The sequence below is a fragment of the Bombus bifarius genome, unplaced genomic scaffold (genome assembly GCF_011952205.1).
Source record: "Bombus bifarius isolate JDL3187 unplaced genomic scaffold, Bbif_JDL3187 scf7180000008058, whole genome shotgun sequence".
In the NCBI taxonomy this organism is placed as follows: Eukaryota; Metazoa; Arthropoda; class Insecta; order Hymenoptera; family Apidae; genus Bombus; species Bombus bifarius.
In genome coordinates this window covers 2032385-2059726 of record NW_022884422.1, presented here as the reverse complement: position 1 = coordinate 2059726, position 27342 = coordinate 2032385, and the positions used below count along the sequence as shown (strand labels likewise).

Genomic DNA, 27342 nt, shown 5'->3' with positions numbered 1-27342 from the left:
TCATTGCCAAATCGATTGTCGTGCGCGTTACATCTCCACCGTTGTTTCGCAGACGGACTTGCACCAACGTGTGTTGCACACTCAAGCATTAACGTGTTACGTCTAGTTACACTTGCGGCCAATAACGCGACTATCCATCGTTCGAGGTTTTATTTAATCCCTTCGAACGATTCTAATCGATCAAAAGTCATTGTTCAACCATAACCAATCTATCTCTTCTGTCTCTTTTACCTTTTCTTTGTTATTTTTTGACACGCATATTTATTGTGATGATTTTCAAAATAGTTCCATACACATCTTTTTGGATATATTCACACACATATCTTATTTTGGATATATTCTAACTTTCGTAATGATGATTTTCCAAGTAATACTATTTTTCCTTTATTTAGGATTTGAATTAAGCATTGTATTAGTAAAAATGTTGGATAGTTTGTATAACAGTTCCAAAAAGCATAATACAATATTATCTTGTAATCATCTTTTATGTATATTGCTATATTGATTATACAACCTATCTTTACTAAATGGATCCTAGATTAGTGCTTCGGTATACCGGAAAATAGTAATATCAGGTACCGAAACGACTACAAGGCCACTTCTTTGGTCTTGCATGGTACCACGTCGAACCGTGTGGTACCAGCTGGCTAATCTTCGATCGTATCTCTCAGAGCTAAATGTTGTTCCCAAGGATCCTCCTCGTTTCGTGCGCGGATCCGTAAACATAGTATATCGCGCGCGCTTCTGTAGGTTTAAAGTACCAATAACGAGGCTCAGAAATGGCCCCGAACGTCTTCTTTGCTTGTTAACCATACAACCTGCAGTTCGGTATGGATATCGTGTTCGACCCCGTATTCTTTTCAAAATGCCACGGATATCTATGGTTTGCTTTATTGCTGAGTTGGCTGCAATTCAATTTCATCGACTTGATCTGCTGGAAAAGCTAAAAATCTATATTTTTCTTACAGGTATACGACAATAAAGAATCCTTTTCGTGCATTTTTTAATATCTACGGTGGAGAGTTATTAAATTCACAGGATTTTAATGAATTAAATATTCTTCCCTGAATTTTTATATCACCTACAGCTGTTATAAAATGCAATTTAAAGTCAACGAAATGCGATTAAAAATTTATAATTCCTCGTTTCTGAGATATTTCGGATTATAAATCTCCCATAGATGGAGCGGAATTTATAACGAAATACAGGTCAGCACATCGTTGATAATTGCAGTGATTCTTTTCAGAAATCACGTGTGCAATAAATTAGCCCCGTTTATTAAAAAGGTCTATAGTTACGGTGTACGCCCGTAATTCACAGGCTGAAACCACCAGCATTGTTATGCTAAATGTTTTAATCAAGATCTTTTGTAGTTGTTCACTGTTGTTCTCACGACTGCAATTACCGCATAATTAACCACCCGATTTTCCGTGCAATATCAATGCATATTTTCTTGTGACACATTCTTTCGTCGTCATATTTACGATTTAAGAATCGCACCGCGAATACAAAATATAACAAAATTGAGACAACAGCGATAAATGTGTATTCTGAGTCTGCAAGGAAGTCTGAAATATTTTTGGAACAATAGTTCCAATGTTAAACCGCCAAAATCTTCTTGCGCCGAAACAATAAAGTTATTTAATTGCCTTTGATAAACGCGCGATTTTGTTCGCAGGTAATTGTAAAATTGTAAAATTCTTGAGCGTTTGGGAAAAACATAATTTTCCAGTGCGAGAAGAAAGCAAATGTGCGACTAAATGTGCGCGTGTACGTGCACACGCTTTTCCAAGTGCATAGTGCGCAAATATGTAATTTCAGAACGTCCTCGCAATAAATATCGTAGCCGTACAAATATAATTTTACAATTCCGTAATCATATCATTATACGGGTCACCGAATATTTCGGATGTATCCGTATTTGTCATTCTCCTGGCTCGCGTACTTGGCGACGCGTAAAAAGTTTAACATTTCATTAACGCTTACCGATAATCGTTCGTTTCATGCCAGTTTGCAATCGTAGAACGCTTAGATTCATACGGATACACATAATACCTACATTATGCGAGATACATAGGTACATTACTTTGAATATTATCGAATACAAAGGAGGTTCAATTCGAATAACTGAATTATATCATGTTCCACGCTACACGAAGCTCGCAACAAATTTAATAGTGTCTCCAATATTTGTTTCGATATGATCAAACAGTTCTAACTGTCTGTTATTATATCTCGTATAGCTTTATCTTCATTCAAAAGTAATACTAATATCTACAAAAAAAATCATATTAGACGATAAATATAAGTATAGATAGTATAATGGTATAATATATCAAAGTATGAGAAAAAATTGAGGTCCCAGCGAGAACGTACGTCAGTTGCAGTAAAATCACGATATCTATCTCGTTCAGAATCTTCAAGAAAAATTAAAGAGACCCTCGATGGCGTCCGGGGGCGAAGAATAACGCGAGTCAGCCAAAATTTTTGCATGTAGATTGTTAACGAATTCGGCCCCGCGAGAGTACCAGAGAAAAAGCAGCAAAAAGAGCGGAAGGCAATTTCGACTTTGACCAGATACATGTCTCGGCGATAAAAGTAATGAGATCCATTATAATGAGGTAAGCTGTCGCTCGCAAGCGAAGTATCTTTTTTCGCGACTGCTAATCTATTCTGTTTCTGTCTGGACATTCGTCGAGTCTTAATCTTTCATCGTTATAAACAACCTATGCGATTAACGGTATAAATTTTAACTAATCGTGGAAAGTTAATACCGAACTCGAAGATATAACGTTATGCTAAACGACTTTTCTAACTACTCTTCTACGTCATAAATATTATAATATAAGTTGCAACACGTGCTACACATAGCGGTATTTCGAGATTATAATGAAACGATACAAATATTTGAAACTAGCAACTTTGCCTCGATATAAAGTCAAGCTTTTCAATTTCTTTTATGTAAATTCCATTGAAGCGAGAATTAATTTACAGCATTGAGGAACGTCTTAAACGCGTTCGAAAAATTGCCGGGACGATAGAATAAGGAAACAAGGTAGGGGACGTTTAACGGGGCGTGTAATTTTTCCTCGAACACTAAGAAATCTTTGGTTTTTCAGCTATTGCGCATTCTTATACTTTTCGGAAGCAGCCGAGCACGAAACGCAATAGACGAGAAACGATAACGTCCGATCCATCTACTTTTTCGTAATTTCACGGACACCGCTTAACGTTAATGCTGGATTGAAATTCGTAGAAACGCTTTGAGTCGCGTCTTCTTCCGTATCGATGAGTTTTCGTAAAGGGAAATGTAAACGAAATATCGAATACGGGGGAAACACGCAGAAATTGGCCAACAAACGAAAGAAATTGCGCGTGTGAAGGCGAACGGGGTATAGAAATTGGCGAATTCCCGAACGATTCTGCGGGAAGATTTAAAAGATTACGTAGAATGGGTTGAATTTGAATGCAAATGAATTCTTAAGCCGTAGAATATGAGAAAGTTGATCGCGAAAAGTCGCGTAATAAAACTCAAATTTTTTCCGTCGCATTCCCTGCCACTTGAAATTTTTATTCGTCCTTTCATTTTCTCTCCTATATTTCTCTCCTCTTTTAATAAGGGTAAAAAAAGAGAGACGTAAGTTTCACACGGAAATTTTTACGACTCGATCCGTCAAGTCGGAGAAAGGTATTTTATATTCCCTTCCCGAAGAAGGGAAAGGAATCGCTACCTGATTGTGGTGTATCGGGCCGGAAATACATCAAGAAATATTTGAACGTCTTCACGGGATACGCGGCGGTTTTCCATTTGAATCCTGAAGAGACGAAAAATAGAAACGCGGGCAGGATTTTCATTTGAAATTATTCGACAACGTCGAACCGAGCCTGCCTTTCGTTCTCTCCTTCTTCTCCTTTTTATGAAACACGCTGTCAACATTTCCTCCCTTCAGCCGTAATTTTGAAACCAAATTTTAACAAAAGACTCGACTTCATTCGCCACACGCCGGAAGAACTGCCGATATCGCCTTAATGAAATTCCCCACGTTCCACGGTTGGCCATAAATTACGCAGCTTAATTAGATTAAAAGTGGATCTCGGTTATATTCGAAGCGTTCCAAGGAGGCAACCGTCACAGCTAGCCGAAGAAATTTCGATGATATAGTAAAGAAGGCGAGTTCTTTGGAGCAGAGAAATATTTTAACGGAGAGTATGCACGTACGGAAAATTCAGTTTCGAAAGGAGAAGAGGTCAGAAAATGGTGGCCCATCACGTTACGAGGATCCACAAGCGTAAAAGAATAAAAAGGCCCCGCGCTGTTGAAATTTGTTGGATGTACGTGCAGTAGTTACGGTATCGTTGCATTGAATAAATTCGAAGAACAGCCGGCGATCCTCTGCGTATCTCCAAGCTAAATCGAATCGATGGCTGGTACGCTTGTTACGACGGATCCGTCTTGTTTCATAAAATGAAATTCTGAATTTTTCATCCCGCCCTCCATTAAGAAATTGATTGAGACAACCCGTGTGATATTGGATTAGGTACTTCCACTTTTCCACGCTGCCTCGGCTATTCTTGAAACGTTATTGCTCGTAAATCAAGGTTCCCGTTCCGCACGAAACACGCGCGATACTTCATTCATAACGTTACTAATTTTTAATTAGCTAATAAAACACTACAGCTATTACTATGAACTTTTTGAACAAGCGCAAACATAATCAATCTTCCATCAATGATATATGAATTGTTTAGAAGCCACGCTGATTAATTTCACAAATTGGGAAGTAGAGAGAATTATAAGCATTATTCTTTCAAATTTATGTTAGAATTTACTACGTAATTATCGTCATGAAGGTAAGTTATATTTTTTTTAATTGAGCGCCAATAAATAGGTATACTCATATAATAAAATTCGGAAATTTACAAACACGAAATTCACAAAACATGAAGTCGATCAATTTGTTTCATAAATAATAATAATATAAGAGAATCTTCCAAATGTTTCTTAACACCTGCTTCATCAATGAAAAAAATATCGGCATGACTGTTTCAAGGTTAAACAATTTCAAGATCATTTTAAAGATATTCGTAGGTGGTATAACGTCGCACAAGAACTCCGCACATCTCGGACATTCGGTTCGAATGGAATAGCCGCATAGTCGGCGAGTCGTGTTTAGAGATGCACGTGACGGAAATACCCTGCATTCTCAACGTTGACTTTCCGTGGACGTCGGGTGGGCAGATTTTCCACGGGTAAGCTGTTTGCTACGGCGGGGAGTAAAAATTACAAACGTGAGAAGTCGTGTCTACATTCGATCCTGACGTTGCTTAAATCGGATTAAGGAACGGTAGGGCACCAAAATTGCTGTCACTTACATCATACATTATACGCGACCTTTGGAGAGGAAAATAAATTCGAAATACCGTACAAGCTGTTAGTTACTTTGTCCAGGATTTATATAAAACTGTAAAACTTAAAGCGTTTCATACGATACTACTTCAAACAAAATACATACTACTTCAAAATTAAAACATCTTACTTACGTGAAAGACTATTACTTTAAATTACGATCAAAATTTCGCTCTTAATTCGAAGTGTAAAATATAATTGAAGATATTCACATATTATTACCATCAGATTATTACATTAATTTCGAATTCCAATTAATATTTAATTTAATTATTCCGCAATGTATGAATTCGTAGAATATTATAGCTGCTTGTAGTTCATTTCAGATAGCGTTCCGTAAAAAAGAGTTTTCGTTATGATGTATATATGCATATCCAAGGTGGAAAATCTCTAATAATCATGGAGAACTCTGAGAATATTTACCGAGCAGTCTGGCATGATAAAAATAAACAGAAACGAGGGTCCGAGATTTCCTTGGCTGTGAAATTGCCTGAGCGCGAAGGGAATTTTAATTGCGCCTATTAATGGAGCTGCCGGAGCAAAAATAAGCCGCACGATATCAAACATTATTACAAGGGACATCGACGACACTGAGAAAATGCCGAACAAAAATAGCGCCGATGTAAGCTGTGTAAAGCGAGATTCTTTATCAAAGTAGCGGACAGTGAACTGAAAAATCGCGCAACCTTCGTTTGATAGCATAATATAATTATAATTTATGGATTTTACGACTCAAAGTCGTTTGAGAATTGTAAAAGATAGGCAAGAATATCTCTGATATGAAAAAATAATCATACTAAAATTAAAATTTCGTTCAATTAGTAATGTCGATATTGCGGAATTTCAGTGGTTGATCGTTCTCATCAGGTTAAAAATTATTATTAACAAAGAACGTAAGGGCGAAATAAGATGTCTCAATGTCGAAACGTTAGTATTATCTCGATTTTCGCAGACTGTTATTCGCGATGCTAATTCCAGCTGAAAATCAACGTATTCTACGTGATGTGCGTTTTGAATGCCACAGTTGTGTATCCAAACGTGAACTTTCATCCCCTAATAATCATCACGTACAATTAACGTTTTCTGGAACTCGTTTCCTAATGCAGCTCACAACCACGCAAATAAAATGTCTTATCTTTTTCTCTCCATAACACCTCTCGAAATTGCTGTTATAAAGATAATATTCACACGAACATTTCCAATATTCATGGTGTCAGTAAATTACAATACTAAATAAAAAAAGAGAAAGTTCTAGTTTCTATAAATAATAATAATAATAATACTAACAAAAAAAGGTACTAGTTCTATTCATTCACATTTAAACTATGTCTACGCCAATAATATCAAATTAGATTAGAAGTCTAAGACCGATCTAACTTGCAAGGAAAGAGATCTAGCTCTTTTCTCGCGCATGTCAATTATCGGAAAACGAGACAGCAGGGAAAATGTACATGCGATTGCTCTAAGCACCCACCAGCTGTGGCCAGCGGACCGTGAGGTAGACTTTGGCGCGGCCAAAGAGCCGCAATCTTCGTAATCTCCTCAGCTTCTTATCGTTAAAGCCCATCCCCATGAAGACGGGCGGCACACGTGATCCGCATTGGCACTCCAGGTTGCTAACCGATTATTTTTCACTACGACAACACAGCAGCTCATACAACAGAGTACAGATCACGTCTAGACTGCACAACCCCTTTCGATCTTCGACGTCGCTTTTCACTTTTTGAAGTTAATCTTTCGATTAAAAACGTTTCGTTGAGCTTCTTATCACGATATACTATAATAATACACGTAATAGATAAATAAAATAATAATACTCTAAATTTACAATGTCATCGTGAATAATTATATTTCACGTATCGTTACATTAAATATCTGCATTTTCTATATTTTTAAAATAAACGTTAATAACGTCTCAATAGTTTTCTAGCAATATACTATTTTCATTCCTGGATTAACGTCAAACTTTCACAGAGGATTTCTCGATTCCCCGATTCAGCCGATTCGGAAAAGATTCAGCCAACTGTAAAGTTGAATTTTCAAGGGAAAACACGCAGGTGGCGACCGTACCACGTGAGTTCCGCGAAGGAATCGTTAGATTTGTGACCTTGGAATCGCGATTCAATGTGCAGCGACCATTGTGCAGCGCAATCCGACCGCGCGCGTTCCCTGCATAATCGTGACGCATATCCGTGTGACGTTGTCCGTCGAATACTCTCTTTTGCCTACACCGTTGCGCGGACTTCGAAAACGAAACTATACCCATTAATGTTAACCTATTCACAGTATTCACACTGTTCGAGAATGTTCAACATACAATAACACAAAGTACTCGTATGCTTAAAAAATCACATTTTCCCGCGGTAAATACGAGAACCAAAATCCCGGATAGCGGAAGCTCGATAGTGACGTATATTATTCACGAAGCTTCTGGATTTTCAGCGTTAATGCTTATTCATCTATCAAAAGAGGATCTACTTCGATTAATTATCTAATAACCTTCGATCTCTGTCTTCAAGCTATGGTGGCAACAACGAAACGTCTGGGAAAATTGTTCCTGAAAGGATCTCTCGATACAAAGCAAAATAAAATAAAAAAAAAGAAGAAATTGGGATTTGTACGATTATGCAAACGTAAAAGGGTACACTGGCCTCACGAGAGACGTTGTCTCAACAAGACAAGGCAAAACAAGAGGCTGTGACGTTCGCGGGACTACGAAGTTGCGGACGAACGTTCCCGGAAGACAGGAACAGATCCCGCGTGTTTGGATCCGCGCGAATGACTGCCAGTGCTTTCGCTCGGCGGGCCATGGGGTGCCGAGGGATGCTGCCAGCTGGGTTGGACGGCGCAAGATCTACCCCCACACGCGATCCACAACCACCTACACCCCCAGCCACGTTCACCACCGCTAGCCAGACATATCTCCGGCGCAATTCAGCCCTCGCCTTCGACCTCTCTTTTCGCTTCAAAACAACTTGATGCCCACTATAGGAAAAATCATCCCCTTCCCCCTCTCCGAATTTCCCTGACAGTGACAATGACGACGGCAACGAGGAAGACGACAAGGTGCCAAGGCCCTGCCAGAAAGCCGGATATTACCACGTCAATGAATATTTGAGTAGGCTTCGCTTCCAAGGTGTTCTTTCCTCGAATATACCGAGATTAACGTTTAAATATATCCTCGTTGCTTTTAGACCCCGATCGTAAGACACAGAGTAGGATATTTGAAGCAATATTTAATTGCAATTTGGATTTAAAAATTACACTGCTAACCATAGGTATTAGGATATTTATTGGTATCCAGTATAAATTGAATGTTTTTCACTGCTTTCACTTTCGAATTATTTTATTATAAATCTGGTATTTCATTTGTATCATACGCATCTCGTAATAAAATACAAGATATGGTGAAATTTTGTTAGAGATTTCCAACAAATAAATATAACGAGTCCTAATATTCCGTTGTCTTGACGTTAAATAAGCAGGTAAAATGATAGGGATCCTAATATTCATGGCTTGCAATGTACTTTCGAGTATTGATTGTGCGATAGAAATCAAAGTCGAGAATTGCGTTGTCGAATTTAGTGGTCACCCAGGTTTTAGATATAATGTTCGATTAGGCACAAATAAGCTTTTATTTCTCAGTTAAAAAATTGCAAAACATATACCAATAGTATTATTGAATTTTCTTGAATTGCAAATGTACTTGTATTCTATTAATTTTGTTGCAAATTTTTTATCTATTCGATAATAGACTACGGTTACTTAGTATGTTTCTCTGCACGTAAAGATTTAAAAAGCAAATAAGAACACATACAATAAAGTGTAATAAGAACTCTTGATTTCTACAAAATAACAACTGATATAGATTAGACAGGATCGATTCGACTCGATACGTTTGTAGTTTTTAATTACACAGGCACCGTATGAATTAGGAACAAAAACGTTTCTTGTTTTCCGATATCGAGTGCATTATGACCATATATGTCTATGGTTGTGAGTAACGATCTAATCAAATTGAAATAACGACTTCGATAATTGTAACATAATTGTATCATTTTACCGAATAATTGTTATTGTTCGCTAATGAAACCGTGGAAACAAGAGCCTCCCTGTCAAGTGTTTTTCATATTGGCGCAATAAACGCTATATTAAACTCTTCGTTCTATTTCAATCAAACGCGTGTTGTTCTTGCATCGTGAATTAAAGACGCGAGATCGATCTATCCGTTTGTTCTACGCGAGATAAATAAATAAATAAATAACAAGCATCGGTATTGTCCATCTCGGAAGATCAAAAATTCCAGTTACGAATTTCTAGAACGTTATTCCTAGAAAGATACTTTTAACATCGAGCATAGGCGGACTGATATCTAATTCTCTGTTGTATGTTCATCCTAGAAGGTACGTTCACGTAGCTCTTACCGTCATTTAGTCTAGCCGAAGTAATCCCTTTGAAAAAAAAATGAGGAAAGGAAGGGAAATGGCGTGGCGGAGATGGGAAAAATACGGAGATCTCGTGTCCAAACAACTTCTCAGCTCATCTTCCTATTCCTAGGTAGTGCGCTGTCGAGGAAAACGGAAAAATAATCCGCTGGCTTTGCCTGACAGAGCGTAAAAAATGTGCTTCTGAAGACGTCAAAGTACAAGACGCTTCGGTATATTACGGGGATGATATTCTCGATAACATCCAGGCCTTGTCTTCCCCTTTCGCTCTTGCCACTCGATCTTCCCAGAATTTTTGCCCCGACATGATGTTAAACGTCATTGAACGGATGGATTACGAAAGTTATATTCAATAACTTATTTACTGTTTGTTACATGTAACTTATTAGATATTTTATATCTATTTGTAAAAACGTGCGTTGAATTCGAGCGTAACGTTTTGCTTGCTTTACATCAATGGAAACGAAGTCGGGCAGTATACTAAAATTAAGCTATTACTCTAAGAAGAGAACGGTGTAAAAAATAATTACTTGAAAAAATGAATTCAGAGATAAAAGCGGCGTTCATAAAACACATGTTGAGTTCGTATACACTTTTAATCTCTGTTATTGCTCTTTTGCATACTGATTTATCGTAGTCGGGGAGAAATTAGCGGGATAGAATCTCGCTTTTGCCCGTCCTGACATGGCGTAGGAAAACTAGCGTTGGAGGATTATTCGTAAAAACAGTAGAGAAAGACGAATCTCGGTACTCTTTCCCTTCGAAGGAAGAATATCTACAAACTATATCAATTAGGAGCGCCACTTACGAATTAAAATGATAAAAGATACGTAATTCGACGAGAGAAACTTGTAATTTCGGTAAAATTAAGATGATGTTCATTCGAAGAAGATGGATGATAGTCAAAGAAATAGCCCAGCACGAGGTAACTCAGATTGTCCTCCATCAAACGCTGCGAGTTTACTTCCCCTCTATTTTCCAACCTTCTTTTCCTTGATGTGTGCGGTGATGTAGTGCGTGAAACGCTTTATCCAACTATTACACGAGCGTCCGTCCACTATCTCCGTGCGATCTACTCGACCAAATGGAAAGGCCTCGAGAAGAACGTTTATCTCTAATCGATCTCGATATATTTGAAAGGTCAGGGAACACGACACAAAGGTTAGAGAACACGCTGCTTAAAATTTCAAAGCGAATTACCATACGGTTGGAGTAAATACGAATTTTACCCTGGAAAATTCAATTTGCGCAACGTTTCTATTTTCTTGAAAATCTCTCAACATCAAGCTAGGTACCTATAGATTACCATCGTGCAAACAACCCAAAATTCTACCCCTTTTCGTTTCGTTGCTCTTTATTTCTTGTTTTTTGTATCCACGAAGCTGTTAACATCGAAACCCTTTCGTCGACTGACGTTTCTTTCGAGATGGAGCCCTTTAACTCCGCGCGTTTCGAGAACCTTTGGTCTGCCTTGATGACTGCACGAAGAAAATGCGTTTCTTTGCCATCTGGAAAATGCATTGTACATTACCCAACGACCTGGCTCGTCCTTGCACGAAACGGGACGTCAATGGGGATCGACTGTGGGGAAGCGAAAAATTCCTATGGCCTTGGCGAACGATTCGAGTGCACTCTAAAGAGATCAAAGCTATTGCCGTGACGTTCTCGCTTGCGGAAATAAAAGGCTCGATACGAGATTCGAGTACAAAGACTTAGCGCGAAAAGAGGACCGCCGATCGCAGCGTAAAACTGATCTTGTTGAAATCCGTTCCAAAGAAAATTGGTTACATATTGTATTTCAATTATTGATACATATTTGGAAGATTCGAAATTTATTGAATTTGGATTCTTCGCCGTTTAAGTTGCTCCTTATCTATGATGAATTTAATCTGAATCTAAATTTGAAAATTTGAAAGTTTGATCGTAAGTGTGAAGTGTAAAAATTTTTAATTGCGTGCTCTTTTCTTTTTACAACAATTTTTGTACCGCTGGTTAAGAAACTACGGAATATTAATTTCTCCTTGCAAGCACTTGCGGAGTGGAATTTCTACAAAGCGACGTCAAGTACAAAATCGGTCGCATTAAATTGATTAGTATTCATTAAGTACGCGTACACAGATAAATCAATATTTCCAAATGCGCCGCCACCAACACGTAATGGATTTATTTGCCCGAAATCGATTAGCATATACTACACGTTCTGATAAAACACGGGATTCTCTGTACGTAACATCGCTTTGGGATTATAATGCCGTGCGATATCCCGAATTTACTTAATCCCGTGGATCTGATTAATGAGTAAAAATCAGCCAAAACATCGAGTGTAGTTACGCGATCGACCTGGCATAACTAATACGATCGTATACCTAATAATCGGTTATCAATTCATTTTACCATTGAATCAAACTACCTCCCTTTGCAAATGAAATCTCCACTCGTTGAATAAATTCGCAATATTTGACAAATCTGTTCAAATATATTAACGTATCTTCTGTTATTTTAAGTCGTTCTTTTCGCAGATTAACCGGGCATTAATAATAAAGAGATTCGATCCTAGTGACGATTGAAGTATGACTAATACACGAGTTGATTCATCGTATTTGCTCGCTTTCTGTATTAGTTTACGACAGTTTATCTAATTTCAATGGAATGTCCGATGACTAATAACTTAGAAGTTTAATTTCGCACATTACGAGCTCATTGTTAGTGATATCTACTCGATACGCTTTGCTGCTTCAGGGGCTACTTGCTGGCGCATGCACTTTATCAACATATTAACTGTCATAGGGGTCACCAGTGACTGACAATGGACTTGACAGTGACAGCATAGGGATCTCCAGTGACTAATAATGCCGGAATTAATTAAGATATCTCGGTAAGAAACAATAAAGTTTATAATATCTATGTACTTTTAATATCATAGTAACAACGTAAAGCAGCGGGAATGCACCACAAAGCGCTAATAATTTAATTCCATTAATAAGATACATATCATATAACAACGCATTATGTTGGAACAAGCGACGGTTTATACAAAATAATTTGAAAATTGCAGCGGTTAATGTGCTTATAATGTCCTTCTATATTTCTAAATCCTCGCTATTTTCATCTTTTATTTTCCATCACGTTAAAGCAACCTTCAGAAATTTCCCGAAATTTCAAGGAAGACCGTAGAACACTAGAATCGCGATAACCGGTTACGAGATTGACTGCAAGATTCAATGGAGACACGGGGGTGCGGGCTAAGATTTATAGGTATTTTTGCCGAGGAAATGGATATTTGCCAGCCGATCAACTAATTTAGATCAAGGTTTTGGAAGCGACTCTCCAGCTCCGGCGAAACTTTCATGCACACATATACCGGCAAATATTTGTGACACATATACGAGCAAGCGTGTCAATAATTCCGCCCTGTGCAAGCTAATACAAAACGAACGGAAGCAAAGGGGGTGCGCGACAGAGGACCGTTAAAGCGTATCGTCACAGAGCAAGAATTTGGTACGAAATTCACAAACTATCCGACAGAGCGCCGCTTGTAATACGTTAATTGAAGCTGCACGCAACTGCCAATTACGTTTCACGTTCATTAGTCCGTGGAGACGGCCACGACGACTGAGTATGTGGAACATGCGCTTTGGCCAGCCATGAACCTCGAATACTAGTATGAAAAACGTCGTTCTCCAGGATCTACGTGAAATTATCCCAGACGCTTCGCGCAATGGAAGATAGATAACAAAGGGTACAGTGTTCCGTGTATGATTAACAGGAAATTTCTGAAATCTCCTTCTAATCGACATACATTTTCCCCCTTATTAGGCAATATTATTTACAGAATATTATGTAAGTAAGAAAAGTTAAAAGGTAGCTAAAATGAAAATTAATTTTCGTCCAGTAAATGCTGGATCATTATAGTCATAAGTGTTGAATATTTCATTTTATAACATGTATAAAATAAAATATATTATCATTTAAGAAATATATAAAATAAGATATATAGTTCGACGGAAGACAGATAAGACATACATTTTCATCTTTTTATTAAGGAATATTATTTGTTAAAAAAAAAGAGAAATTATATAAGGGAAATTAAAGGGAAGAGAAAATGAAAGTCAATGTTCGCGTAGCAAAGGCTGGGTCATTGTTGTCACGAGCGTTCAATATTTTATTTTATAACGATAAAGCGAAGTCCCAAGGTCTTTTATTCTTATTTGATTCAATTCGAATGGTCTGATAAAATAATATTCAAATGAAACTTCAATAATAAATGTAAAATATCTGCGTGAGTCAATGATTATAAAATATGACCACTTATAATTATCGTGTACTGATAGAGCAAGATAAGAATTAAGATAGCAATAAAACGATTACATCTAGGTATAAATAGGATGAGACAGGATGAAGTAGCTTAAGTATAAGGAGATACAGAATCAGCATTATTGTATAAGTAACGGAATTTTATAATCCCAATGGGAAAACAAATCATTACTATTATTACAATTATCAGAGAAGATTACAAATACTATTATTATAAACATCGAAAATACAAAAAATAAAAAAAAGGGAGAATAAACAAAACGCAATTCAGTAAAACTGGGATCAAAGTCAAAACTAGGAGAAATATAGCTCGTTAACGACATTTACAGGTAACACAGACGCATGTTTCATACCGAGATAAGCTGACACGGTTCGTTGTGGGCACGTTTCGACTTAAAATTCTCTATGCGTTCGATCGATTGTAAAGGAATGGTAGAGGTCGAAAGACGCCGGTAAAGAGGAGGACAAGGGGCAAAGAAACAGATGTCGTAATTTAGGTCGGGATAAGAAACATGTCGGGTGTTTTCGGTTATCCGGAGTTTTCATTTATACCATGAAACGAACTGGACAGATTAAATATCGTTCAGAAAAGAATGACCTCGGACAGAACCGAGAACAATACAGGATTCTGTCGTCGATAAAGCGGCTGCTGGTGATAGCAGCTACGTTCTCAGAACTTTCGTAGGTTTCTTTCGCGTAGATGTGTGTTTTCTTTTTCGGTCTGCCTAAGTTTAAACTTGGAATGATATTGTGTCGCTTACTATGTGTCGGTATATATTGTTTTCTATATGGTGAATTTCGTAAATGTTGAGTCCTTGAGATCTTGTTACTGGAAACGGAAACAAGCTTTTTTAAAGATATTTTAACTTTTGAATGTATAGTGTCGTTATTTTTCAATGTAACAGAGACACAATCCTTACTACATAATATAAATGAATATTAAATGAAATAAATAAAGTACTCATAAGAAAAGAAGTCTTTATTGGGTTTAAATTACCCAACTTCGTATGGTAATCCAATTAATTTCTTTTCGAACAAGAACCGCGCTTAGTCTTTACAAAGAGGCAAGCCATTTCAGAATGACTGCGTGCCTCGGTATTAAAATTTTTCTCTTGTTTTATACAAGACAGCATTAGACCACCTTTGAAGTGGACCTGCACGCCATTCTCCTCATATCCTTCTTTGTAGTACAGGAAATTAATTTCGCCTTCGTAGAAACGTGGTAAGCGCATTTTTCAACTACATAATTCTAATAAGCGCTTTGTCCTTTGTTTGTTGTCCCTTTGATCCGTAGTTATGATTTTTTCCTCTCAAAGATCAAGCGATTACGACAAAGGGACTTTCGTAGTACTGAGGAGACCCTTAGAAAAGTTTTAAATGAAGATTCGAAACGTGCAGGACAAAACACATTCTACGTAAGCGCGTAATTCCACGAACAAAGTGCTACTTACACAAATGCGGCCAAAACTGGAAATGCTTATAAACTCACCTGTAACAAACAAGAGTATTGAATAATTAGTAAATAATTCGTATATACGATAGTACGTTTTACAGCAATAAATTCAGGGAAATACTTTTCTAAAGTCTAAGCAAATATTCACGAGTTGCCCACTTTACCGCGAAGATATTACGGCGGGCATAAAAGGTTCTGTTTGCTAGAAGAAATTAAAGGAAAAAGTAGGTCAAGACGTACGAGAAACGTTTGTCCCTCTAGCCAATTTTAGTGGTTAAAACCTAAAAACCAAGTGGATAGGAAGCATTTCGCAATTTCCAACTTTCCTCTTAATCACCGAGGCCGTGAACGACGGTCATTCAAAACGCGAATATATCGAAAACACGATTCTTCATTTTGAAATCGCCGCGTTGAAATATACGACTGTGTCCGAGGGTGACCAGAGAAGTCTCATTAATTTGTATCACTCCTTTCTTCTTGTCATTTTTTGACAAATTACTATCCTACTACTATATATCGCGGACAATAACGCCAACGTCGCGATACCGTTTTATCAAAATTAATCGGCTGTATGTTACACAAGCTGTTACATTAACCTAGATGCGAGAACGACTGGACGATAAATTCAGCTGAAATTTGAATTTATTTCGCGTCGCGTCATTTTCATCGTCTCTCATTATTATGTCGGACCAAACTAGAATTTCGAGAGGGCTATCGGCAATTGCACGCTAGAGACTCGTAGACCTAGAAATAATTTAACCTCTAACAACGCTGTCTGATTATTCGGGACGTTTGTTAATTAGAGCCAGTTAGGTGAAAGCCTCCTTTCGATTGTTACACTGGCAAAGAGACACGTCTGCCAGATCGATTTTCGCGAAGCAAAGCGACGACAGATGAGATAAAAGCCTTACAGATACCTCGTGAGCCTCCGAATAAATTAATTTTGAAAATGGTTGTAAATATATTGATTGTAAAGAGATAAATATTCTATGTAAAATATATATATTTATAAGACTGTATACAAATAGATAGGAGTAGCCTAGAAGTTTTGAGTGACATTGGTATGACTTCTATTTATTTCTTAGTGTGCTGTGTCTTATGAATGTTCATATATTGCTATAATTGATCTGTATCTTTGTGGAGGTTGCGATAACCCATCTTTCGTTGATATTTGTAACAGTATATTCTATATTGGTCGTTCGGTTGAAGAGAAAGAAATGTACTGTCTTTCCCCCACGACTTTAATGGTGAAAATTCCATAATTGACGATGAAACTAAGTGTGACTCAGCTGTCAGAGAATCTAATCGTCTGGGACATAAATTCTAGGTTTATTCTAGGCTATTGTAAAATTATTATCTGTACAAGCTATTTGTAAATGTGTAACGCCATTAAATTAACTAAACGTTCAACATAAAGTAAATCGTGGAACCGATCAGATGATCGAAAATGATGGCGTATGTACGAGTAAATTATCAAGGTTCGAAAGGATGGTAGGAATAATCGAGGAGTTTCGAGATCGAACAGGGAAGGACCCCTCCATCCGTGTCAGTTGGCAGACTCTTTGTTATTCGAGAGTTCCTCGAACTACTCGAAGTGTTAGCCGATCCCGTGTCAAGAGGATTACACCTGATCCCTTTCTTGGAGGATGCGATTCGCTCGATTTTTGTGTCGCGATCTTTTTCATCCCTAAGTGCCAAGAGAGAAGAGAGACGTACAACTTATTGGAGAAGTCAAGTCGACGTTCTTTGATTTTATTTTTTTATAGACTCAAAAAGCGAAAACGTTTAGTAGTATCGTATAAAACCATTAAATTTCGATTTCGAATTTCGAAATGAATTGCGAACATCGGAGGATCTGCTGATTATAAATATTTCAATGTACAATAATGTAGAAAACGTAGAATTTCTCTATACAATCGTGACCGGTGATGAACGCCTACGAGATAAAACGTATACGTATATAAGTGTGAAATACGTATAGAGTATATACGTATTGCACGCTAGAATCTTTAATTTCATAATAATAAAAAAATAATAAATAATTTTAGTTTACACTTTTCACTTCTATATATCGACCGTCGTACAGTAACGAAAAATTTACAAGATAAATTGTAAGCTCAGGTTTTGTAAGTGGTTTTACGCGAATTTTTACAAGTATCTCATCTATCGCATAGTGGGTACTTAAGCTACTTCCTAAGAAGCCTGTTATTCAGAAAAGCAGAAGCCTATCGGGTGAATTGTCATCAGTCAGCTGGAAGTGACATGGGGTAAGCATCAATCGTAAGAGGGATGCTTGAGAACGATCGATTGTAATATTGTCGTTAACACTGTCGGCTATTTATCAGTCTTTAATAGCAAGCAGTAGAATAGATAATCCAATAATAACGGAGTAGATCGATTAATCTTGTCCTTCCGCTTGCAGCAACATTTACCATTTGAGATTTACTGTTCCAAGTGCATGAAAGTAACTTAATACAATGCAATTACAATTTTAAGAAAGAATGACTTTAATCAAATTAGAAACTTCAATATCGACAACTTTCATCCGCTCTTCGGAATACCCTTATCGCTCAAACAGAGACGCAACTACGTTCCATTTTCGGTTTTATCCTCCACAAAATATTCTGCTTTGCTGTCGTGTCCGTGTCGCGTAGATTACAGGCGCCGATGTAAGCAGTTCAGATCATGGCGAAAGTGGGAACGAGAAGTGCCGAGTTTACGGATCTTTCGAGTTATTTAACATTAAAACCACAGAAGATTAAAATAGAAAATTTGTATTATAGTGATGAAAGTGAATGTTATACGAACTTGTTACATTATACTTAATGTAAGAGTAAATCCACAAAAGTGCACAAAAAATATAATAAATACACAGCGAATGTCTATACATTTATTGGAAACCTAAAGGTGTGAAAATAAACAAAATGCACATAGTATGTATAACACTCGTTATAAAATTTAATAGATGAAATAAATTCCTGCTTAGCATTAAATGCATTTCTTCACTTATGTGCATAATACTATGAATTTACATGCACATCTACGGTTTAGTAATAAATCTACAAAATTTCTATGAGAATTTACACATTGGTCATTTCAATTGTTCTTGTAGTTCTACCGTTAAACCAATACTCCAAGAAGTTTCCGAAAAAATCCACAGTACAAATTCCCTCTTATAGTCAAATGGAACGACCATCGTTGATGTCGCTTGCCTACTCGAAGTTACCCCTGGGACAAAACGTACGGATCAGGCGGAGTGTTTTAATAAACGCAAAGAGAAGAGAGAGCGTAGGCAGATGGAGAAAATATAGGCGGTCGGATATCGACAGTACGGAATCGGGAAAGTCGACTGATTTACATTTGGGGAATATCCAGGCACGGACTCGTATTATCATAAGAGAATGGCGGTGGTTTAGCTTTCCCGGAGGACATTATCGGCCACCTGCTGTTTCTCTGACGACGACCAGTTCCGGAACCACGCCTACCTTCTATCCATTTCGACGATTTCGATGATTTAGACGGTTTCAGCAGGGCGACTCGAAAAGGATTGTCGAACATATCCGAAGTTTTTATCTTGTGCGGATATGCTCGAATAAAAGAAAAATTCGCAGGATCCATGTTACATCGCTAGTGATTTTTATAAGTGATTTTCGATGAATGCATAAGTTATTGAGCAATTTAAGACTTCATATCGATAGAAGATTGTTGAACAACCCTCTACTTTTCTGTATAATAGTTCGTAATAATTCAGAAACGGAATTCTGCTAGTTGACATCGTACCAATATTTTTTTATCGTCGTGTAAATATGTATGTGTACCTGGGCTTGATTATAAACTGAAATATCCACGATCTCAGCAGGCATCTTCTGCACGCTGACATTTTAATGAAAGTGGCGCAACTGTGGCTCATATAATATATACGTTCCTTCCTCTGTACTATCAAATTCGAAATCAATAAATAGAACACGAGCTTCTATATTTTTCTGCGTCATTACTTATCTAACATATTGTTTTAAAAAAATAGAAATAAAAATCTACTTCGATTCTGTAGTGCAAAATTCAATGAACAGCAGAGAATTCCCTTTTTCTTACAATTATTAATATAATGAATGAGGATAATTATCGAATCGAACACTTTTCAATAGACATTTCCAATATTCGAAACAATATTTCTTTTCCTCGTTAATCGTTTTAGCAGAAAAAGATGTCTGCAGCCGCTAAGCGAACGCCCGAGTCCGCAAGACGCCATTTATTCTGGAAGCTTTTATAACGTGTCCCGCATTCGCGTCACCGTCGTCGATCGAAAAGTCGTAAAGATAGCAGCTATGGCAGCAAACTTTTTTTTTACCGCGCGCCACTGGCCTCGAAGGCATTACGATAAGACCCGGAGCTACGTTTCACGGCACTTTGTGCATGGCGAACGTCCCCCGCGGCACACGCTAAATTTTTCACGCAGCCAGATGATTTACCAGCGCCCGGTAAAACACGAGTTTCAATCGGGCCAAAAGAGAGACCTTAGAACTCGTCGAACGGGACAGGATGGCTCGCTTTCTTTAAATTTACACGAAGAAAATTGGTCCGAAGTCTTGAATCTTTGAAGAGTGCATTCGAAGCTAAAGATTGGAAGCTTTTGTTTGTATCAGTTACATATTCGTTCTTAGCGTTAGACATTTTTTTTGAAGATTTAGTTACAATTTTTCATTAGGTTGTGTTATCGTATTACAATCATGCAGTAGGGTATCCTATATGTATTAGCAATGGAGAATGGATAAATCGATATATTTATAAAATTTGAAAGATAATCTCCGGGGGGTATGATATTTGTGTATGAATAATATAATATTTCTATAATAGAATGAGAATCGGTAATTATTGTCTAATGGTTTTTGCTTGAAGGGAATAAAATAAATAATGTACATGAAGAGAGATACGTTAACGTTCAAAAGCTGATCACGTAATGGCGTGTAAATGTTAAAGGACTTCGCGACTGCAAATCGACGCTACATTAACTACGCTTATCGTGACCCGGATTCGCTAAATTCGCGTACACGTGTTTGTTCAAGCACACGTTTTACCGATTCTTTGATCTCGCGTCTAAATGATTATAAATTAGTCAAATCTCATTTCTACTCGTTAACTGAATAACTATATAATATTTAACACAAGGAGTTTCTATAAATACCATTATCATGGAACAAATTAAAACGAATAAATAAATAAGTAGCCAAAAATGAAAAGAGAAAGTTTGATGATAAAAAAATCGCAGAGTATTATTTTCCATGGAATGTACTACAAATTAATCCTCTTACCCTCTGGTTGGTGATCGCATTCGAATCGGAGATGGAGAACGTGTCGACGATGGAGTCAAATCGTACGAGCTTCTTCGGGTGTTGAGCCTTCTTTGAGCGCGGACAGAGCGAGCACATGGCTGGCGGTGTCGTCGGGGGCATATTCGACGAATATTCAATATTTTGATTTCACGATTATTCCACGATCTTCTTTTACTTTTCACCCTTCACACGTTTCGCTTTATGTCAGTCTATTCACCACTCATTCACCGACTGTTCGTGACACGTTCTTTACACCATTATCTAAACTAGCAATAGAGGAGTGAGGAAAATCCTTCGCAAACCGTGTCTATACATTAATATACACCTCTTCGATCGACTTGAGTAATTTTTTTCGCTATTATAAGAAAAGAACGAGAGTCGATATGAAATTTGTTTACGTGCGATACAAAGCTTATTGCAAATTCATAGGCAGTGCTTCCTTTTATTGTCTGGTGCTTATCAAAGTCGTTGCGATACTTTATAGTCCGCTCGTACAGGGTCTTTTACTAGGCCATTCCACAATGGCGTGTTTACGACGAGGGTGCGTAAATTAATTACTTTCGTGCGTCCTTCATTCGCGATCTAAATTTGGATAGTTAATAAATTAACGTACCAAGCTCTACAAAATGATAGTGTACCTATTACTAAACCGAAGCTTATGAAATTAAAACACAGAAACTACTCTAGAAAGTATTTATCCACTACAAATTTATCAAACATACTGTATGTTTGTTACCAAATCTTGTAAATGAATGTTGATTATTGAATACTACAGAGATGGAAATTATACAAATTTTAAATTCTTTTAGGGATTGCTTTTAAGGATTGAAATTTCTAAGACGATGAACGATCAAACAGACGACATCTCTTCGACCACGAACGCATCATTCGCGGGAGTCGGTAACACAGAAATTCGCGAATCGACCGAGACTATGATACATTGAAGCAACAGCATTTACCGTGAGCGGTAAGGGTGCAAATTCACTGGAAGCTCCCTCTCTTACCGTCGGAACCCAGCGCAAAATCAATACTCTTTAAAAAGCATCAAACCAGAGTAATTTAATATTTGCCAAAAAGAGGGATTGTCTATTTGCTTAGGCGAAACTGCGAATTTGCCTCCAACAAAGAAGCAAGTATGAGCTTTAATTTAAGATAGTTGAATTAACGAGGTTCATTCTCTTGTTAATTACTCAATGACGCTATTCACGACGCTATCTACTCTTTTCACTGCAGTTCTACAAATAGTTATGTTCAAAACTACCTACTCTAAGAAAAATGCAACGAAGAATTTCAAGCCCTAATATCAAGAAAATGTCAACTCTGTCGTCGCTTATCACGCCTCTTATCGTAATGCAAATTTTTAGAAATACGATCAGTTTGCCGTAATCGGATTTCTCTAGCTTAACACTAATAGCTTTTTTAAATCGTACACAATGCCTTCCACAATTACATTTTACGCGATCCTGTTTCCATGATTGCTTTTCTAGTACTGACTGATAACGGTAACTCGAATTTCTTCATCCACAGTCTAGTGATAACGTAGAAATAACGTTTGTAATTATATTGATTTAATTATTGGAATAATTATAATGAAATTAATTATATTGACGCGTCATTAATTGGATTGGATACGCACCCTATGACGTACATCATACGTTATCAGTTTCCAATGGGTTAAATCGCAAGTGAAACAGAATTTCCAACGATCGTATACATTCATAACTATGAATAAAATCCAAACAACACCCATTTCAATTTCCCCCAAAATTTAATCGTTTACTATTCGAGGATCAAAAAACTTATAAAACACTGGAATATGTCATTGCCAACTAGATCGTACCATAGAGAAATTCGAAATAAAATCTAAACAACACTTACATCGATTTCTTTTCCCTTTAAAATTCGATCGTTTAATATATAACCAAAAACTCCTGAACTATTCGAATATACCGCATCTTATACCTTCGATATATCTTACAATATCTTACAATATCTTATAATATAATAATCTTACAATATTGACAAATTCCGAGTAAAATTCAAACGGCATACATCTCGATTGTTTTTCCCTCCAGAATTTAGTCGTTTAAGATCCAAAGGCCACAAAACACTCGAATACCTCATCACCAGTTAAATCACTGCGGTAGTATACCAAATTTCTCTTACGGCATCAGTAAAGTCAATCTTCGTGGAGTAACTTCGATGAGCGTCGATCGCCCGGAAGGAAGTGGGCGCGCCGGACATCGGTGTAATTAGCCGGCTCGCGGATACAATAGGGCCGTGTCGAGAACACGCTTCAGAAGGCGTTCAAGTAGACGTATACGAGATGCAATCGAATTATTCGCGACTGCAGAGGAACGATCGAGACCTGCGGCACGCTCGAACGAACTAATGAGACTACGAGGACCGATGCGCGACGTTGGAAATCGCGAGGCAGGACTAATTTCCATTAAGCTCCACCGACGAGTGCCGCTAGTCGATGTGCCGTTATTAATTAGCGACGAAGGTATAAGCGGCGCTAACTTACGGACAAGGGGGTCAATTGGCTGGTCGTTCATGGGGGATAGTTGCGAATTACGGTCGATCTGCGTTTCTTCTCTTTCCTTCTTCATCGTTCGTTCGATATTTTGTTTCTTTATGTCGAGATGAAATATTCCGTAGCGAAAGGATCGTTTTAACGATCAACAGGTTAGACCGATGAATAAGATGGGATGCTCGACGATGATTGGTAATTAATTCGAAATAGTCAGAACGATCTTATAACGGAGGATTGTCATGGAGAATTTAGTAAAAACAGTAATTATTAAAATAACGTAAAAATGTTGCAAGGACTGTTATAGGAAACGTATTTTAATTATGGTAGTTTTTATAGTGGGAAATTTTGATAAGATTACCTCTTTGTCTTACAACGTCGAGTTATGTATTTATAATAAATTATGATCCAAGTATCATGAAACAAGAACTGTAGTTGAAATGAAATTTTCAACATATTATAACTTCGAATTTTGCGTTCCATCAAATTAAATATTATTAGATGCAAATTATATATTACACGATACTTTGAATAATCTTAAAAGAGTACGTAGAGTAATTAATAACAGATATCCTCTTTGGTAGAAAACAGCGGGAGAAGCGTCTCCTAAATCAATCAAACATCTAAAAGAGGTTGAGTTAAGCCGAATTGCGAGATGAAACGAAGTGCGAGTCCTGTCAAGAAACCCGAAATCAAAGAGTCTCGAACTGAAACAAATGTGAGATGTCGTCGTCATCGAGTTGTTACGTCAAACGTTCGCACTGCGGCAGCCAAGAAGAGCAGGAGATCAAAGGGCTCGAAAGCTGACTTCAATCTTCGGCCAAAAGCACGAGGGAGAGAAATATGTCGGCCCGTTTGTGAGACAGTGGAAACGAATTGGTCTACGGCAACTCGAAGTGTTGATTACACTCGGAAAACCGCTCCTTTCTGTTTACAGTCCACGAAGTGGAAAATAATCGACGGCCGTTTACGAAACCCTGCCAAAGAACGACGCTCGCTGCGAACCATTCAACACGGTTATTTTAATTGCTTACCACGTAAGAAACAGCCATAATGCGCTCGTTTGCGGAAATTGGCACGGTATCCGGCACTAGATGTAAAGTAAATGAGCGCCATTACCGCAATTCCTGTCATCGTTCCACTCTCGTTTTTCTTCCGACAAAATGAATATCAACGTGCGGAAAATTCTGAATAACGAGTAAGTACGGATGTATTGAGTTGCAATTAGCATTGTAAATTTGTAAATAATTGTGACGCGAATGAAGCTTCTTCTTTTTTTTTTCTTTTTTTAGAAACTATTACAAAAGTATAACACATAATATTTGTATTACGTAAATATATGTATATGATGTTTATGTATTTATTTTGAGAAATTTAAAAGTCTAAAAATACAGAATGTGTATAATGATACATATTAATACTAAAAATAGATACTAATATATACCAGTATATGTAATACATATATAAAGTACTTAAAATATTTATACGTTAAAATGTTTAACAGTTGAAAAGTGCCTCCGTTTAGCTTTCATGTCTTCATTCGCATAAATATCTAGTGATAACAAAAGTAACGTTTGTAATTATATTGATTTAATTATTGGAATAGTTATAATGAAATTAATTATATTGAAGAAGCAGAATAAGAATATGTAATCTCGAAAGTTTATTAAACGTGTAATCTCGTTAAACACATAATATAGAGTAAACTAAGTGAAGTTTATGCGAACAAGGGAACAGTTTAATACTAACGACAGATAATTGGATAAGCTTGATTCAATAAGTTCTTGGCATAACTGAGTCGTAGTTCAGTCTTATGAATTTTAACAGTATTCCACTGAATTTGTCAGTCGAATTAACCGCAAAAGTACTGATTACTTCACCCGAATAGGTCAAGTCGTGTCTAGAATATAATTTAAAGTTGTAAATGTTTTCTTTGAAGCCACGATATGCTGCAGAAACACGAATATCAAGATTATAACATTTCGTAGGAAGTATTTTCTACGTTTAACTGACACATCCCAGCTGTTCACGTATCAAATTAATGTGCCGTCGGTGTTACATACAATATAGAACTTTCGAAACTTTGTTCTCAGTGGCGGATACCAAAATCTCTGAGAATTTTAATTACGCTAGCGATCCATAAGATAGATAACCGCCGCAAGACTTCGAGACAAAGAAACAACCTCGATTTAACGCTACCGTTGCCCGCAGTACTCGAACTTTGAGATTGCTCGGTAAAAAATTTGGAACGGTTTTAGTCGTTGCAGGCACATAGAGGAAATAGAGAACTTTTTGCCAAGCGCAGCATCTAAAGTGCCCGAAGAACTATGAATTGTTCCTTAACAACGACTCGAGACTGCCAGATGACGTTCTTGTTAAGGTTCATGTTCGACGTGCTAGTGTGACGTATAGTTATTAAAATCAAGATCAATACCCGTCTCTGCTCACGAAGTTTTGATTGAAACGAGCAAGCGATTATTATCACGATTATTATTATAGAATAGTATGGAAAATAATTTTCAGGTTTGGAGTTTTTGAGTTCTAATAAAATGTTTCTTTTAACACTTTCGCGACTGCTGTGTATTCAGTTTTGATTATATTATATTATTTAAATGCAGCATAAGGATTTTCTATAAGATCTGTACGATGTAGTAGAATGCTACAAAGAACAGTGAACATAAAATTACGCGAGTGACCGCGAAAGTATTAACTAATTCAACATATACAGGAAGTTCAAGAAAGGCTGAGTAAGAATTTGAAGATAGATTCTATGTATCAATAAAACAAAGTTTATATAACCAATATTCACAGTAGATGTTGGAAGTGTCTTCTATGAGATTTAACAACGATTTAACAATGAGGTTTAATAATCACATAGATGTCTCCATACATTGTCGAACTCATTAAAAAAGAAGGAAGACCATATTATAATAATGTATACATTGATTATCATTAAAATATATGTACTAGCACTAAAATATAATAGCACTTTCTTTCTTGTTTTCAAACGTAAGACTTGTACCGAAACTTCTGCACAATCTTTCTGGAGTATTCTGTAGATATGCAAGAATAATCACCACTGTACCTAACTTTACGAAATCACAAATAAAAAAAAAAAAAAGAAAAACTTACTAAAATTACTGCAAGCATTTTAATATCCATATATTGAGATTAAATGACTGAAGAGTACACACGACCGACCAAAGATTTCTACGGTATTCAACAGGAAGAGGAAGTAAACGCATCCTGTCATTTCGTGCTGCTACATTAATTACTATGTCACCTTAATACCGCAGTGTGCGTACGTTCGTTACCGCTGGCATCGAACACTGGCTAAAAGATTGCGCGAATGAACAGCTTAGAGAGCCGGCCTATTAAAACTGAAAGGCTGCTTGAATTGAACCTGTTATCATTCATTATCGTGATTCTAGCTGGCTGCATCGGTGGCGACGATCGAATCCGGCGCATCGTAAATCGCGCATCAATCCGTGCTTACACGCTTCAGGGCGCATGCGTTTCATAGAATTAACGTCGCGTTAATTGGTGAACGTTGTCAATTAACAAGCGGAGCAATAAGTGGCATCGGACCGACACAATTGGGTTAATTGTTTTTGGTTAATGAATAAGAAATTCAATCATTCCGAAGAATTATTCTTCCGCCTCGAAGAGATGTGATATTTAATATCGATAAAGTATTTAATTTTCCATAAACAATTTGAATCGTTGATGATTCAAATAATATTCTACCCTCGAAATTTCTGCCTGAAAGAATTTTTACTTTTATTGAAATAAGTTTGAAACACGCTCAAGTAAATAGCATGTACTATACGATATAGTATCAGATTTAAAATAGAATGTAG

At 37.1% G+C, this 27342-nt stretch overlaps 1 protein-coding gene across 22 annotated transcripts in view; it reads right to left on the bottom strand.

Moving 5' to 3' along the window:
• The window catches only part of LOC117208256 (disks large 1 tumor suppressor protein), a 526768-nt gene that overhangs the window by 168114 nt on the left and 331312 nt on the right, over window positions 1-27342 (bottom strand). The window contains exons 1-2 of one of the 22 annotated variants that reach the window (XM_033449277.1): window positions 7907-7993; window positions 6882-7184 (exon numbers count right to left, since the gene is read on the bottom strand). The exons of 18 other annotated variants lie outside the window; for them this stretch is intronic. In XM_033449277.1, coding sequence (XP_033305168.1) covers window positions 6882-6980 — 99 coding nt within the window. In that variant the 5' untranslated portion in view covers window positions 6981-7184; window positions 7907-7993. Of the gene's footprint in view, window positions 1-6881; window positions 7185-7683; window positions 7846-7906; window positions 7994-20928; window positions 21511-27342 lie in introns of those variants that run through there. 3 more of the 22 variants (XM_033449278.1, XM_033449275.1, XM_033449276.1) reach the window with 3 other exon arrangements.